At 42.7% G+C, this 18766-nt stretch overlaps 1 protein-coding gene across 2 annotated transcripts in view; it reads right to left on the reverse strand.

Annotated features, from left to right (window-relative positions):
* The window catches only part of GPR156 (G protein-coupled receptor 156), a gene marked incomplete at both ends in the record, with an annotated part of 95399 nt that overhangs the window by 26279 nt on the left and 50354 nt on the right, over positions 1-18766 (reverse strand). For both annotated transcript variants that reach the window (XM_080695465.1, XM_080695464.1), the window contains one exon: positions 211-340. In XM_080695465.1, the coding sequence (XP_080551591.1) occupies positions 211-340 (130 nt within the window). The remainder of the gene's footprint in view (positions 1-210; positions 341-18766) is intronic.

Below are 18766 nucleotides of genomic sequence, written 5' to 3' on the forward strand. Positions count from 1 at the left end.
GTTCTCCATGCATCCTGATCTGCAAAGCCTCAGGCCCAAGGAAGACCTTGGGGCGGAGAGTGGGCCTCACGGGTTGGACATACCAGGGATCGCCTCTGACCATGCCCACACCAATGACACAGGGAACCGACACTCACGGGAGCAGCTAGTTTAAAACTTTATCAAGACTTTAACAGTATGTTCAAAACCAAGTTTCAAAACATCACCTACCTGAATGAGAGTTTCCATCGAGCTCCCCACTAGAACATCTTGAATCCCAAAGAGGAACGCGCTACTGTAGGTCAGACAACTGCCCAGCAAGGTCACGATGTTCAGATTGGGACTGGACATCTTCACAATCCTAGATGGGATCAGGAAAGACACATCCATGACTCCTTGTCCTGAGGCCAAAGATGTGTGGGACCAGTGATTCCTCCCCAGCATAATCTCCACTGCAAGAGGGCCAAGTGAAGGGCCCCTGCCTGGAAGAAACTACTTTACTGTCTTGTGAAAGCACATGCTTGCTTGCTGCTTGCTTGCTTGCTTTATTTGTTTGTTTATTTATTTACTTACTTACTTATTTATTTTTGCAGAACTGAGGACTAAACCCATGGGTGTTCTACCTCTGAGCTATACCTCCAGCCCTATTTCATTTTTTCTTTTGAAACCCGGTCTCACTAAGTTGTAGAAGGCCTCGCTTAGTTGTCGAGGCTGGTCTTGAACCACCACACCCAGCAAATTTATATTCCAAGAGAACTAAATTCTGGTACTTCTCGCTTTGTATCTACAAGTCTTTTAAAAGAAGGCTGACTACCTACACATAGGAGGGACAGGATGAGAGTTAGGATCCTACCACAAAGGTTAGAGTGGCTAAGGCACTGCTCTATGCAGTGTAGTGAATACATGACCGGCAGGTAGACACCCGGAGAGAGAGCTTGGAGCTTTTGGAAATGAAATGTAAGGCAAACTACTACTTGGAAAGAGATTTGGAAATTTTTGGCAGACACCACTCATTTTATTTGATATGTAAATTGTTTTCTTTTCTCTACTTGAGTAAGAAAGAGAAACTTGGGATGAAAAGTAGGAAAGACCGATGTTGACACTGATTGGAAACAGAGGTCCCTGCTGACCCAGCCATTGGTGTAGTGAGAAGCTTGGGTGGTGGTGTAGCCAGTGGATGGTTTCCTGATGACCAGTACCCAAGGCCATTTGTGTGTGTGTGTGTGTGTGTGTGTGTGTGTGTGTGTGTGTACGCGCGCGGTGCTGGGAATTGAACCCAGGGGTATTCTATTTCTGAGCTATATCCGCAGCCCTTTTTATTCTTAATACAGGTCTTACTGGTTTGCTGAGAGCTTCACTAAGTTGCTGAGGCTGTTCTCAAATTTGTGATCCTCCTTTCTCAGCCTCCCAAGCACTAGGATTACAGGCATGCACCACCATGCCTTGTTCCCAAGACCATTCTTCCCACGGTTGTACAAATACTCCTGTACATCAGCCATGAATACCTGGCGGTGGCTTCCTCACCAGACACCTGCCTGGCTCTCAGAGCCACTCATCTGACCTGTCTAGGTCACCGATGGTCAGTTTTCTCATTTTATTCCTCTCTGAATCCAGTTTATGTGAACACCCCAATCCAGTTTTCTTTGAGTGACTGAGTAATGTATGAAATTTTTATGTAGAATTATTCCCCTTTTTGATCAAGTTAAGAGGAACTCAATTGACTTGGTTTTGATGGAGCAGACAGTACATAGTCTTCACCTCTCAGACACTGGTATAACTTCATTGTTCAAACGACATACTATGAACTTACATAGGTATATTTTTATTTTTTTCTGAGCAATTTTACTGAAAACTTGTCTCAGAGAAGAAAAAAAGTGAATAGAAGATGATTTTCCTATTTTGTTTGGCCAAGCAAACACCTGCAGAATCACTTAAAGGAGAATTATCTCTGATTCAGCAGGGGAATTTTGTATGTCTGGGGAATGTCTTTGCTGCATTGATATGAACTCAACCACCAATGCATTTTATATTTTTCTGTTGAACTAAAAATGAACTATACATAGCTGAATATTTTAATTCAGCCACAAGCATGCATAATTTACACAAAGCCAGAAGATTTAAATATTACGTACTTAATTATGAACATCCAGTATTCTCTTTATTACTTGTATCCATTTATGAGGAGATAAAGCCTGAACTGCTGAACTGGCTGTATGAAACAAGGTGGGATTTTTGTTTGTTTGTTTGGTTTGCTTTTTAATTTTTTAAACTTTTATTTTTATTTTTTACTTTTTGGTGGTACTGGGGTTCCTGGAAACCCTTCTACCTCTGGGCTACACTCCCAGACCTATTGTTTTATATTTTTATTTGGAAACAGGGTCTCTTAAGCCAGCAAGGCTGACTTTGAACCTGCGATCCTCCTGTCTCCGCCTCCCAAGCGTGGGGATTACAAGCATGCGCCACCACGCCCAGATTTTTTAAACTTTTTATTGGTGCATTGTAGTCATACATCTTAATGGAGTACAAGATGGTGGAGGCATACATGCACACATCACTCATTCAGCCCTTCCCCAGTTCCCACCCCATCCCCTCCCCATCCCTCCTTCTCATGTTTGGCTTAGTGATTGACATTGATATGTTTGTTAGTGTTTGTTAGATAATTTTCCTTTTCTTCCTTCCCATCCCCTCAGTTAGGTACCTTATTAGCTCATCTAAAGTTTCTCCTTTGTCTACAGTTCCTCCTATGACCCATTATCTCTCTCGCTTCTGCATATTAGGGAGAGTATCTGATTTCTTATTTTTTGTGACTAACTAATCTCAGCATAATGTTCTCCAGTTCTATCCATTTCCCTGTACATGACGAAATTGTGTTTTTCTTTGTTTGAGTAGAATTTCATTGTGTACATGTCCCACAGTTTTGTAATCCATTCATCTGTTGATAGACATCTTGGCTGGTTCCATAGTTTGGCAATGGTGAATTGTGCAGCTATGAACATAAATAGGTATGCATTAGTTTAGTTGTTTGTTTGTTTTAAAGGGCAATATAACTATCTTATTACCTCTTTATTTATTGGCTAGAAATGTAACTGGAAATGCAAGACAAGAGCTTTCTTGATTTTTCTATTTTCAAGTAAGGTCTTAATATCTACAGATAAGTACCTATTGATACCTATAGATAAATATCTGTATACATCTACAGAACTTGTATAATCCTGGATTATTTCAATAGTCTTTAGTGAATTCTGATGCTTAAGTAGCACCCATCAGCTCATAGGTATAATATTTTAAAAATATTGATCAAATATTGGTTTCTGAGCCAGGCAGGGTGGTGCACACCTATAATTCCAGTACTTGGGAGGCTGAGACAGGAGGATCGCAGATTCAAGGCCAGCTTCAACAACTTAGGAAGGCCTTTAATAACTTAGCAAGACCCTGCTTCAAAATAAAAATAAAATAGGGATGAGGGTATAGTTTGGAGGTAGAATGCCCTGGGTTCAATTCCTAATACTGCATCAAAATAAATAAATTAATAAATTAAATAAAAATAAATTGGTTTCTGAGCCTGAAGATTTATTATATTTGGTGTTATTGAGTCTGGAAACAGGGCCCAAGATTGGGGCATGCTGTGACTATTAGAAAACTTTCCTAAGATGTCACAGGACTTGCTTTTTAAAATGTGATATGAGTTGATATAAACACTGAGTTTAACATATCTAAAACCAAATATAGATGCCTTTCAAGAAAACTTTTTAATAAAAGAATTAAGATTTGAATTGTGAGAATTTATTGAATTTTTTCAATCTACTGTTTTTGATCTGTGTGGCCATGGGATTATAAATTTATCTCAGGAAAAACTCCAAATAGCTTTATCATAATGCTATCTGATGTGTTTCCACAAATCTGACTTTTGCCTTTTTGCTGTTTTTCCTATTTCTAATGTATGAGTCAATCTGAACCTAATTCAAATTCTGTATATCTCAAACAGTGATGTGATCTCTGACCATTTATATTTCAACTCCGCATCACAAGGGCTGGCCCTGCTCCTTTCTCTCTTGCCTGGTTCACTATCTTAGAAGAACATCCCAGGAGATGTCATTAACCTTCAACCTTCAGACTTCTACATTCTTTATGACTTTATTTTATCCCACTAGACACCCATCCCCGGAGTTACACTCAGAATCTTATAATCATTTGCAATGACTCCACTTCCAGCACCTTAAATATCAACATGCTGCTCTTTGACTACAATTCTTCCAAATTTAACTCCTAGTCTTCTTCCCAAACTGTTCCTCCCACATTCTTCCCCAGTTCATTTAACGGGAACTCCAGCTTTCTACTTGCTTGGACCAAACACCTTGGAGTCATCCTTGACTCTCGCTCACCTCCCACATCCAATCTGTCATGAAATCTTGTTGCCTGCATCCTTGAAATACATCCAGAACCCAACCAACCACCTCTGCTGCCACCGCCTGATCAAAGTCTTTCTTGCAATAGCCTCCTAACCAGTTTCCCTGGTTCTACCCTGGCACTTCCCTGAAGTGTATTTTCAACATAGCAGCTCAAGTGATCCACTGAAGGTAAGTCAGATCACGTCACTTCTCTGCTCAAAACCCCGCAACAGCTTTGCACTTTCCAGAGGAAAAGCCAGCCTCCATCAGGGTCTCCAAAGCAAACCTGTTTGCCCACCACCTAATTTCCTACTCTTCTTGCCCATTCCCCTGCGGCCACATAGGCCTCTTTGGGTTTTTGTTTTGTTTTGTTTTGTTTTGTTTGTTTGTTTGTTTGTTTTTTGGTGGTACTGGGGTTCCTGGAAGCCCTTCTACGTCCGAGCTACACTCCCAGGCCTTTTTTTTTGAAACAGGGTCTCTTAAACCAGCAAGGCTGGCTCCGAACCAGCGCGATCCTCCTGTCTCCGCCTCCCAAGCCCGGGGATTATAAGCGTGCGCCAACATGCCCGGCCCTATTTTATATTTTTGAAACAGGGTCTCTTACGCCAGCGTGGCTGGTTTCGAACCTGTGTGATCCTTCTGTCTCTGCCTCCCAAGCGTGGGGATTACAAGTGTGCGCCACCACGCCCGGCTCACATAGGCCTCTTTGAAAACAGGAGTAACTCACACTTTGAGGCTTTGAAGTGTGTGCATGTTCCTGCCTGGTTATTTCAATCTACACATCTGCCTGGCTCATTCCCTTTTCCCCTTCATATTTCGATCAAATATTACCTTCGTAGCCAGGCCTATGATGACATCCCATTTAAAGTTACAGCCTTCCTCCTGAATTTCACATCCTTTTTGTCCTGCTCTATTCCCTCCTCCCTATCCCACCTTAGTACTTTGCGTGTTTTAACACAGTACATAACCTACTTGACTCTTACTATTGATTGTCTTCTCCCAATTAGAATTGTTCATGATCAACTCCCAGCACTAGACCCTGCCCAGACACTGAAGGCGCTCACCGAGCACCTGGTGATGAATGAAGGAGGCTCCTGTTCTCTGGCCTCTCAGATGCTTACTCCTCACTCACTTGCTCCTCGACAGCCAACAGACCTTCACTTTCTTGGTTCTTTTGCTTCCTCGCCGTCTCTCTCTCCCTTTCTCCATCCCATTCCAAACCTTTGCTTAGTCATTGGAATTTTTCTCTCAACACCACCCAAACAAGTCGTTTTGCTGTACCTACCCAATACAACTCAGATAAGAATTACAGCCACTGTCTGCCTTTATATCCAGGCAGCTGAGAATTGCAGGAGAACATTATAAAATCTTGCAGAATGTTGCCACCCAAATCAGCCGTCTCCTACATCAATCAGATAAGCTTCCTGTGCCACCAATCTTTTTATTTGCTCTATGAGATATTTCTCTCCATTTTCTCTGTGAGTGAATCATCTTATTGGATTAAAAAAAAATAAGGACACTGTCTGGATGATGTCCTCAAGTCTAGGTTTGATGCATCCTCTATGTCCTTATAACACCCTATGGTATATGTGCATCAGTAAATTGTTTAACATTAGAGTACTACCATATTTCTATCTGTCCTATTAGACAAATATAAAGCCAGGTTGTTTTTGATTCATCTGTATGTCAGTCCCTAACATACCCTTTGCAAAATGATAAGAATTTTGTAACCATTTTTTGAACAAATGAATAAATGCATTGATAGATAAGGTTTGTCATATCTTCCTTTCTTTGTCTTCTTCCCTAATCTCAGTTTCCCCTGGCAAAGCAGGCAGGGGAGTCAAATGGCTCTAGAATGCTGGACTTCCCTGAGAGTCAGAGGGAGCCCTGAGCCGGCTCGGCGCCTGTGTGTTAGGACAAGAGGGGCACATTCTAGGTAATGATAGCAGTTTCAGAGAGATCCCCATGGTCTCTCCAGGGATGGCTGAGAACCCACTGGTGTTATGGAACACAAAACGTCCAGAGATATTTTGGAGGCTCTGACTGTTATAGATTCTGATCACCTGGCAAGTCCATACATCCCACGACCTCACTGAAAACCCTTGTTGTCTGGGTGAACCCTTCCTAGGCTTCCCTCTCAGAGTGGTGCTGAAAAGAGTCTAAAATTGAAGAAGAAAAAGGATCCTAAGGGGATGTTTATGCAGCTTTTTGTTCTCCCACCTCTGTGACTAGGAAAGTACAGTATTTACTCACAAATGCACAACCACAGATATGATCACTTGTCTCCAATGAGATCAGGCTACTTCAAAGATTCCTTTCCATTGGCTGAATTTTTCCTGAAGAAAAATTCCTGAAGAAAATGCTCTGATCAACTATGTCTTTTACATCATGTGCTGAGGGCCCCATAGGCCCTGAGATATGTTAACAACCCTTGTCAGGCAATTGATGGATAAGAGCTCACCCTCACAACCATACAGACTTTTGATTCTCAGCTGACATTTGCACAAGAAATTAACAATAGGCACCCTTCTCCCAGGCTTCAGAAAACCTGCTGATCTCAGACTTATGTGCGGCTAGCAGCTGGAGGCACGACTTCTTTTTACATCCTTGAAGCCAGCAAATGATGGTTTGCCATGAGCTAAAACACGTAACATGCCTCTTGTCCCGGGCGGGCTTGGTCTCTAAATCCTCCTGCCTTCCTGTAGTCCTAAATGCTTGCATCACTTTGACACAGTGATTACAAGCTCCCTAGCCACCATTCTGTTATTCAGGGCTACAGATGCTGCAGCTGCAGAGGTCCTGGAAGAACAAAGACATTCTGCCCCCAGGGAGCTGATGGGTAGCAGTTGGACCAGATGAAATCTAAGGTCCCTTCCAGCTCTTCCCTTCTTACATTATTTCAGAGCCAAGCTCTTTCCTCGACTGCCGGTTTATTAATAAGCCAGTCACACTGCATTTCTGTCTCTCTTCCTTAACCAGAGACAAAAGAATGACCTGGATACCAGAGATGCAGTAGAATTTACATCCCAATCAATTAATCAAACGACCATCCAAATAAAATATTTAGCTATTGCGTGCAGGAGGAAAACTCGCTAACTATTCTGTCCCTAAATTTCCCTCCAGCCAGTGACCTCCATGTCCTCATGCTTTAGCAGTTACTATCTCATTGGTGATCACCCGTGTCAACCATGAACTCCACACTTCCTAAGGGTCAATGAGGCTTTGGCACCTGGAGACAGGAAGGCAGGGAGATGAAACTCTCCTCTCCTCTCATTAAAACAGCAGCTCCTTGGTTTCTAACCTTTTCACTGCAAAGCCACTTTTTAATTCTTTCTTTTACCTTCTTAAAATGGAATCAAAATTTAATACCAAAAGTTATCTTTTCAGCATGCCCTGGGCCATTTAACAAAATATCTATCTATGAATACATGGATATTAATACATGAATATACATAAAATTCAGAGTATATATTTAAGAATTTATAGCTCTCTTAGACTATAAACAGAACTAAGAATCAATTAGAATACAGTCTACTGACTATTTTAAAACTGAAATATGAAAATTTAGATGTAAGTCTAAATGCTCATTACCTCATTATAATGGCTCAAGTTTAGGGACAATAATGAAAAAAGCATAGTGATAAATTCACAGTAAGAATGATGAAGAGGATAAAAAATAAAACCCCCAAAGGATACCCTTACTGGAAAGAAAGTTGGATGGCTTTATTTAGAAATATTATAGCCACATTCTACATTGATTTGTGTGTGTGTGTGTGTGTGTGTATTTGTGTTATTTGGGATTGAACCCAGGAGCATTCTATCTCTGAGCTACATCCTCAGCCCTGTTTTACTTTTTTTTTGTGTGTGTGTGAGTCTGGTGATAGAATCCAGAGGCATTCGACCTCCAAACTACACCACCTCCCCTATTTTTTATTCTTTATTTTGAAACAGGGTCCCACTAACTTGCAGAGGGCCTCACTAAGTAACTGACACTGTCCCCAAACTAAGATCCTCTAGTCTTAGCCTCCTGAATGCTGGGATTACAAGCATGTACTACCACGCCCAGCTTGTTTTACTTTTTTTTTATTCATTCATTATTATTTTTTATTACACACACACACACACACACACACACACGTTTTTTTTTTTTTGTGGTACTGGGGTTCCTGGAAACCTTTCTACCTCCAGGGTGTACACTCTCAGACCTATTTTATATCTTTATTTGGAAACAGGATCTCTTAAGCCAGCAAGGCTGGCTTCCACCCTGCGCAATCCTCCTGTCTCCGCCTCCCAAGCATGGGGATTACAAGTGTGTGCCACCACACCCGGCACTATTTTTTTTTTTATAAATTTTTATTGGTGCATTGTATTTGTGTGTGTGTGTGTGTGTGTGTGTGTGTGTGTGTGTGTGTCTGAGAATGGAACTCAGGGGCATTTGACCTCCGAGCAAACTCCCTGCCCTAATTTTTATTCTTTATTTTTGAAACAGGGTCTCACTGAGTTGCAGAGTAGCTGAGGCTGTCAGCGAACCGTGATCCTCAGGTCTCAGCCTCCCGAATGCTGGGATTACAAGCCTGTGACACCAAGCCTGGCTTACTCTTTTTATTTTGAAACCGGGTCTCACTGAGTTGCAGAGGGCGTCACTAAGTAGCTGAGGCTGTCCATGAACCGCGATCCTCCAGGTCTCAGCCTCCCGAATGCTGGGATTACAAGCGTGCGCCACCACGCCTGGCCTATTGGTGCATTGTAGTCTTACATCTCAATGGGATAAAAAACTTGTGGAGATATACATGGACACATCACCTAATCAGCCCCTACCCAATCTCTAACCCCTTTCCTCCCCCTTCCTCCTACTCATGCTTGGCTTCCTGATTGACTTTGATATGGTTAAGTACATCATGTACTTTATTTGTTTTTTTTTTTGTGTGTGTGTGTGTGTGTGTGGTACTGGGGGTGGAACCCAAAGGCTTTCTGTGGGGAGCCAATAAGGTTTTCCCCTTTAAGAATACTTCTGACTGTTCTTTGCCCAGAGCCAATAAAGTTTGGGGTCATGGAAAGTTCAACGTCTGAGACAAGCTCAGGTGGAATTGATTGCTTTGACCGTTAAGCGCATAGGTGGTGACAGCACAGGCTTGATTGGTTTGGCTGTTACGTGCGTAGGTGGTGACGTCACGAGGGTTGGTATAAATAGGACGAGAGTGATAAAACCAGGATCGGTCAGTAGAGATATCGACCCGGGAGTGTACTGCCGATCCTTCCATGAGAGAATGAAGTATTCTATGAATAAAATTCATTGAATAAAATTCTTTTCATCCTCACTCCTCTCTTCAGAACCCGTACTTTTGCCGGCTGGCTCCGGCAGGTGGTGGCCCGTACGGGGAGATTCTGAAACTGAGGACGCAGTGAAGGACACCGCTGAAGAGAAAGAGAGCACGCTCGAAGACTTGTGGTGGCGGCGAGTAACGTGGAAGTTGTAATATACAATGGGTCTAAAACTTAGTCTTTTGTTTTTTGTACAGATGTTAAGAGATATGCTTGGTGTAAGTAAAACTAAGATAGAACACAAAGGCGCTTTGCCTTCACTTCCTAAGGAAGATGAGGAAACTGAAGGAGAGGAGCGGCTTGAGGAAACTGCTGCTCGGTTCCATAGAAATGAGTTAGGGGCTTATCCAGATATTCCAGAAACTCTGGAGCCCACTTTTTGTATAAAACAATTAGAAATAGCCGTAGAGACTTTAACTAAACGTTTAGATCAGATAGCTCCTTCAAATAGTGAAAAAGAAGGACCTCAACAATATTCTCCTATTATCAGCAATACGAACCTTCAAAATTCTCCCACTGTAGCATTTGCTAAACAAAGCATTGAAAAACACTGACCTTTATCTTTAATATCACCTCTTCAAGCAGCTATAAATTGGGCTGCAGAAAACGGAGAAGATACTAGGGGATTTAGAGTTTTCCCCATTACTGAAGACCCTGATGGTCGAGGAGGTGTGATTAGAGGACATAGACCCTTTACTTTCAAACAATTAAAAGAATTAAAAACAGCTTGTAGCCGGGTGTGGTGGCGCACACTTGTAATCCTCGCGCTTGGGAGGCGGAGACAGGAGGATCTCGCAGGTTCGAAGCCAGCCGCGCTGGTGTAAGAGACCCTGTTTCAAAAATGTAAAAATAGGTCTGGGAGTGTAGCCTGGAGGTAGAAGGGCTTCCAGGAACCCCAGTACCACCAAAAAAAAAAAAAAAAAAAATTCAGTTACGTAAAGATAATTTAAATACCTTAAATGATTTTCAAAAACTTTTAGGAGATATTAATTGGCTAAGACCATTTTTAAATATTACTACTGGAGAATTAAAACCTTTATTTGATATCTTAAAAGGTGACTCAGACCCAGCTTCCTCTCGGATCTTAACAGAGGAAGGACGTGTTGCTCTTAAAAAGGTTGAATTGGCTATTGAATGTCAAAGAAAACAGTACATTGACTATGCTAAAGAATGGGCTGCTTATATATTAACATCAGCACATACGCCCACTGCTGTTTTGTGGCAGGATGGACCATTAATGTGGATACATTTACCCACTACTCCAAGCAGAGTCTTAATGCCATACTGGGAATTAGTTGCCTGCTTGGTGTGTTCTGTCAGATCAGAATCTATAAAATATTTTGGAAAAGAACCTTCACTTATTAGTGTTCCTTTTACTAAACAACAAGTACAATGGCTTTTTCAGAATGCTGATTCATGGGCTATTGCTTTTGCATCTTTTATTGGAAAAATTGACAATCATTTACCCCATGATAAATTATTACAGTTTGTTAATAAACATGCTCTTATATTTCCTAAGATAATTCATGCTACTCCCATATCTCAAGCGGTCTTGGTATTTACTGATGGCTCATCAAATGGTAAGGCATCTTATGTAATTAATAAACATAGTACTACAATTCAAACATCTTTTACACCTGCTCAAGTTGTAGAATTGCATGCAGTAGCAGCTGTTTTTCAACATCTATCTGATACGCCTTTTAATTTATATACAGATAGTTTATATATAGCTAATGCCCTTCAAACATTAGAAACTGTACCATATATTGATACGCATAATAAATTGATAGGTAATTTATTTTTTCAAATTCAAACTCAGATCTTATCACACCAACATCCTTGTTTTATTGGGCACATAAGAGCACATTCTGCCCTGCCTGGTCCTTTGGCAGAAGGTAATCAGATTGCAGACGATGCTACAAAGTTAGTCTGCCCCTCTCAATTGGAACAAGCTCAGCAATCACATTCTTTACATCATCAAAATAGTGCTGGTCTGCGTAAACAGTTTCAAATTACTCGAGAAGCAGCACGACAAATTGTTAAACAATGTCCTGTATGTCCAGAGTATTTGCCTGTTCCTCATTTAGGTGTAAATCCACGGGGATTGATTCCCAATAATTTGTGGCAAATGGATGTTACGCATATTTCTGCCTTTGGTAAACAAAAGTATGTTCATGTGTCTATTGATACTTTTTCATGATTTATTATGGCTACAGCCCAAACTGGGGAGGCCGCTAAGCATGTGATTTCCCATTGTTTGAAATGTTTTGCTTTCTCAGGCCTTCCTACCTACATTAAAACTGATAATGGTTCAGGATATACAAGTATGGCTTTTAAACGATTTTGCAATACATACAATATTCAGCATATTACAGGTATACCCTATAATCCTCAAGGACAGGGCATTATAGAACGTGCCCACAATTCTTTGAAAACAACACTTTTGAAAATAAATAAAAAGGAAGAGTTATATCCCCATTCACCACAGAACTCTTTAAATCATGCTCTTTTCATTCTTAATTTCTTGAATGCTGACAAAACTGGTCGCACAGCAGCAGATAGATATTGGCATCCATCCTCCAAAAACAATTTTGCCCTAGTGAAATGGAAAGATCCTTGCACAGGAATTTGGAAAGGTCCTGACCCTGTACTAATATGGGGAAGAGGGCATGTTTGTGTTTTTTCACAGGATGAAAATGCACGGTGGATACCTGAGCGGCTGGTGCGATATATGGATCAAGCAAGAATGGAAGGTTCTCAGATCAATGCTGATGATGCTCCTAGCTTCAATGTTGAATGAAACATGGACTTACGTTCCACATAATCCCATATTCATCCAGCTGTTTGGGAACAACGGAAGATCACTGTCTTCAGTGACAACTCACGATTACTGGGACTTCTTGCTTTGAACTTTACACCCATTACAGAAACTTTTAATTATTTTGGACAAAAAATTGGAACTTTTGGCTATTTTGGACAAAGAACTGGTACACTCTTATATTTTCCTAAAAATGTCAAAAAGATGGGATGTCTGCAGTTGATGCCCATGATATTGCAGACAAATACTAAGACTAAGAGTAATTGTGCTATTAAAGATGTGGTCTTGTGGGACCCTGGTTACACAGGGAAAGAAGATAAAAATGTTAGCCCACGAATAACTTGTATACCCTGTTAAACTGATTTAACATGTGGAAATCCTAATGTTAATTGGGAAAAATGTCTTACTGAAATACCTATTTTTCATGATATACTCAATACCTTGTTTATTAGAGGCTTGGGACAAAGTGTGACCTCGGATGAAGTGAGAACATTTTTATTCAGCAGAAGTACATGATCTACATCTAAAAAGTACCCCTATTTAAGAGGCTGGTAATCAATGACAGGTAAGATTTCCTTGGGACAAGGAAACCTAAGACAGGATATACAGCTTAGCTCTGTATTATCCAAAGACGGGTAATCCTTGATACCTGAAGGATCAACCTAAGACAGGCACAGTCTTCTTTTGAATATAATAAGAAAGGGGGAACTGTGGGGAGCCAATAAGGTTTTCCCCTTTAAGAATACTTCTGACTGTCCTTTGCCCAGAGCCAATAAGGTTTGGGGTCATGGAAAGTTCAACGTCTGAGAGAAGCTCAGGTGGAATTGATTGCTTTGACCGTTAAGCGCACAGGTGGTGACGGCACAGGCTTGATTGGTTTGACCGTTACGTGCGTAGGTGGTGACGTCACGAGGGTTGGTATAAATAGGACGAGAGCGATAAAACCAGGATCGGTCAGTAGAGATATCGACCCGGGAGTGTACTGCCGATCCTTCCATGAGAGAATGAAGTATTCTATGAATAAAATTCATTGAATAAAATTCTTTTCATCCTCACTCCTCTCTTCAGAACCTGTACTTTTGCCGGCTGGCTCCGGCAGCTTTCTACCTCCGGGTTATACTCCCAGACCTATTTTTGGAAACAGGGTCTCACTAAGTTACCGAGAGCCTCACTAAGTAGCTGAGGCTGGCTTCGAACCTGTGTGATCCTTCTGTCTCAGCCTCCCAAGTGCGGGGATTACAAGCGTGCGCCACCACGCCCGGCTACATCATGTACTTTAAAGAGTTTCCCTTATCCTCCCTCTTATCCCCTCAGGTATGTCACCTTAATTGCTCCTCTATAGGGTCCCTTCTTCATCTAGAGTTCCTCCTGTTACCCATTTCTCCCTAATATTTTGCACATTAAGAAAAGCATCTGATTTCTTTTTTTTGTTACATTTCACTGTAAATGCCATAATTTTGTTCTCCCTTATGGTTGGGCAAAATTCCATTGTGTACATATCCCACAGTTTTGAAATCCACTCATCCATTGAAGGACATCTTGGTTGGTTCTACATTTTGGCAATGGTGAACTGTGCAGCTATGAACATGGTTGTTCATGCATTAGTTTGGTATTTTGGTTTTCATTCTTTTTGGTAGATACCCAGAGGTGGTATTGCTGGATCATATGGTAAGTTCGTTTCCTTCTTCTGAGGATCTTCTATACTGTTCTCCAAAGTGGTTGCACCAACTTGCAATCCCACCAACAATGTATTAGAGCTTCTATTTCTCCACACTTATTCCCACTTACTGAAAACATGAAAGCCAGAAGGTGAGTAACTTTGACAAGATGATCCACTCACAACCATTCTTTTAAAAATAGAGGTCACTTGGATCTGGAAATCTGCTGAGAGATTAGGTGAGGCAGTGGCAGCTTCTAGTGCTTCCTGGCCACACAGCTAAAGAAACCCGCTGGCCTTTTGGTGTGAAGCAGGCCTCAGTTCCAGGCCTGCTGCACAACAGGCTCCAGGCCCGGCCTCACTGGCTCCAGACCTGGCCTCACGGTGTGGCAGGCTCCAGGCCTGGTCTCACTGACTCCAGACCTGGCCTTGTCACGTGGCGGGCTCTGGTTCCTGTCACTGTGGGCAGGACGTTTACAGAGGTTCCTATCTCTCTCTCTCTCTCTCTCTCTCTCTCTCTATATATATATATATATATATATATATATATATATATATATATGTTTTTTTTTTCTTTAGGAGAAAATAGCACATGTCATTTGCAGAAGCTGGGAACCCAATTCCCTAGCAGCAATGAATACTATCTCCTCACTGAAAGTGGAGGCTCACAGCCTCACCATGGAGAATGGGATCCGTTGCTCCAAGCACTCCTGGCCCCTAGTGCAGCACAGATGAGTGTGGCAGCTTTGAGCTGAGGTCTCCCTGGATACCCAGCACAACATGCCAGCCCAGCAATATGGGCGGGGCTCCATCCAACTTGTCCCATTTTTCTTACATAGTATGTTGTCCAGAATCCCTGCACATGTGCAGCAGGAGCAGTCTACTTTTAAGGAGATTTCTTCAAAATTTCAAGGTGGATTTGGGTTGGATCTGTCTGCCTCTCTTGAATACTGGCTGCTGCCGCAGCCTTCTTAGTCTATTCTAGAGTACATTGTTGTTAAGTATTCCTGTGCATGCATGACAGGAGCAGTCTGCTTTCTGATCTATTCTGGGATATCCCTCCAAAAATCACTTTTCTTGCAGTGGCGGGCGCCACGCTGCTGTCTCGCCTCTAATTCCACCATTTTCCACTCTCTCTCCTTTATTTCAGATAGGATGTGATGACTGGAAATGTTTCTGTGTGTTGTCCCAATCAGCTATTAGAGGGATGCATGTCCTGTTCAGCCGCTGTCAACCTATACTGCTCTGGCCATGGTCGCTGCTGCAGCCACAGCCACCACCATCTTCCTCTTTCATATATATATACTTTTTTGTGGGTCTTGGGATGAAACCCAGGGGCATTCGACCTCGGAGCTACATCCCCTGCCCTATTTTTTATTCTTTATTTTGAAACAGGGTCTCACTGAGTTGCAGAGGGCCTCACTAAGTAGCTGAGGCTGTCCACGAACCGGGATCCTCCGGTCTCAGCCTCCCGAATGTTGGGATTACAAGTATGCACCACTATGGCCAGCTTCTTCAATATATTTTAATAAAATAAAACAGTACATGTTTTTTTGCAGGAGTCGGGGGCCCAAGTACTTAGTAGCAATGTGTTTTATCTCCCGACAAGAGTGGAGGCCCACAGCTTCACCACAGAGAGTGGGTTCTGCTGCTCCAAGTGCACCCAGGCCCAGCGCTACGCAGAGGAGCGTGGTGGCCAGGAGCGCCCTTGGCTCCTGGGACACGCGGCACTGGCTGACCTGACTATGCGGGGCTCCATCTGATGCGCCCCGAACATTTTTCTTACATTATGTTGTCCAGAGTTCCTGAGCATGTGGGGCAGGTGCAGGCTACTTTTGGGGAGATTTCCTCAAAAGTTCAGAGTGGATTAGAATGAATCTACCTGCCTCTCCCCAATACTGGCTGTTGCCGCCGCTGCTATCTTGGCCCTCCTCCTGAGCATTTTTCTTACGTAGTATATTGTCCAGAGTTCCTGAGCATGTGGGCAACAGCAGTCTTTTTTTTTTTTTTTTTTTTTTTTTTGTGGTACTGGGGTTCCTGGAAGCCCTTCTACCTCCGGGCTACATTCCCAGACCTATTTTTACATTTTTATTTGGAAACAGGGTCTCCTAAGTCAGCGTGTGCAGCTGGCTTTGAACCTTCGCGATCCTCCTGTCTCTGCCTCTCAAGCGCGGGGATTGCAAGTGTGCGCCACCATGCCCGGCTAACAGCAGTCTTTTTTGGGGGAGATTTTTTTCCAACAGTTCAAGGTGGGTTAGATTGGATTTATCTACCTCTCTTGAATACTGGTCACCGCTGCTGCTGCCTCCGCTGCTACCCTCTCCGCCATCTAGGAATGTCTCTTCTCTATTATATTTTAGGTAGGAAGTCATGGCTATAAATGTCTCAATATGTTGTCCCAATCAGATATTAAACCAAAATCTGATGTCCGGGGTTTCTCAGAGGAATACATGTCCTATTTGGCCACTGCCAGTTATCATCGCTGCGGCTGTGGTCACCAGTGCGTCCGCGACCCTTTACTTTTTATTTTTATTTTATTTTACTTTATTTTGCAGTACTGGGGATGGAACCTAGGGGCATTCTACCTCCAAGCTATAACCCCAGCCCTATTTTTTATTCTTTATTTTGAAATAGGGTCTCACTGCGTTTCAAAGGGCCTAAGTAGTAGTTGAGGCTGTCCTCAAACCACAATCCTCCTGTCTCAGCCTCCCAAATGCTGGGATTACAAGGGTGTGCCACCACACCTGGGTAAGTCTCATCAAGTTGTGGAGGGCCTCATTAAGTTGCCAAGGCTGGCCACGAATCCACAGTCTTCATGTTCAGCCTCCCAAGTACTGGGATTACAAGTGTGAGCCACCATGCCTGGCTTCTACATTGATTTTAAAATTTTAATTAAAACATTTTTTGTGTGTGGTACTGAGGACTGAACCCTGGGGTGTGCCACCTCTGAACTACACCCTGAGTCCTATTTTACTTTTTCATTTTGAAACAAAGTATTGATAAGTTATCCTACTCTGGCCTCAAACCTGTTATCCTCCTGTCTCAGTCTCCCAAGTACTGGTGTTACAGGCATGTGCTACCCTGCCTGGTTTCATTGATTTTTTTAAAAAAATTAATTTACAGATGCATTTTTCCATATCTCATGCAACTGTGGTATATTTCAAATGTGCTTTTAAATGCCAGAGGAGAAAACAGTAGAAACACAAAAAACCCTCTTTTCTTCTAGAACCTCAGCCCCTAGGGTTACAATCCAGGCATGTACTGAAATTTACGAGGCAGAGATTTCAACTTCCTTTTTTCCCTTCGCTGCAGGAAAAGGCCTTGGGCAATTCTTAGCAGGAGACTTGCAGCACTTCCAAAAAGGCAGAGCAGATGCCCTGCTTTTAAGTAGGGCACAAAGCACCGGCACAATCGGCCACAGGAGGTGTCCAGGCAGAGGAGTCTACTGCTGTCCAGAGAGTATCGTCGGCTCCCAGGTGGTATGCAGGCCAATATCTGAGGCAGGGAGACTCACCCAACACACTGTGGAAGTTTCCTTCCCCTCCTTCCATCCTCAGGCCTGCAGGAGGAGAATGCTGAGCCCTGGTGTATCTTGAACCCGAAAGGAAACCTGAATGATAACATTGCTGGCATCATCCCACAGCCCAGAATCCATGAATTCATAATTTGGAAACTGGGTTTGATCCAGCTTTGTCCCCATAACACACCTTCTACGGAGCTCTGAACCTAGTAGTAGCTTACTAAAGTACTTGTTAAACTGAATAAATAATTGGAATTAGAGGGGTTTTTGTTTGTTTGTTTGTTTGTTTGTTTGTTTTTGGGAGTGGGGATTGAACCCAGGGGGCATTCTGCCTCTGAATTATAACCCCAAGCCCTCTTTTATATTTTTATTTTGTTTTTTTGGTGGCACTGGGGGTGGAATCTAGAGGCTTTCTACCTCCGGGCTATACTCCCAGATCTTTTTTATTTTATATATTTGGAAACAGGGTCTCACTAAGTTGCTGAGAGTGTCACTAAGAAGCTGAGGCTGGCTTCGAACCTGTGCGATCCTCCTGTTTCAGCCTCCCAAGCGTGGGGATTACAAGCGTGCACCATCACGCCCGGCTTATGTATTTTTATTTTGAAACAGGATCTTGAGTAGCTGCTAAAGCTGGCAATGAACTCCTGATTCTCCTGTCTCAGCCTCCCAAATATCAGATTACAGGCATGTGCCATCACAACCAGTGGAATTAGCGAGGTTTTAGAGGTTCGAGACTTAGAGAGAGAGAAGGAAGAGTGATATAAAGCAGGGCCTGTTGCTCTTCACTATTCAGCCTCCACCAGTTGCGTGGGACAGAACTGGAGACCAGGGGTGAGGGGCTGATTTAGCTTGAAACCCAGTGATCTGCCCTGACTCCCTCGTTTTAAGATGAAGGAAATGGCCTGTGATTTTATACTGGACAGGGCCACACTGGGGCAGCTGGTCCAGATGTCCTGACTCGGGTTTCCCCCACTGTCCTTTCACTTCCCCTTAGTGACTCCAGCTGCCCGGGACCCTGTTTTCATCCTATGGATGAGTGAAGCTCCGTCAGGAGCCTTCTTGGCCCAGGCTTCTACCATGCG

Source organism: Muscardinus avellanarius, assembly GCF_963383645.1.
Source record: "Muscardinus avellanarius genome assembly, chromosome: 5".
NCBI lineage: Eukaryota > Metazoa > Chordata > Mammalia > Rodentia > Gliridae > Muscardinus > Muscardinus avellanarius.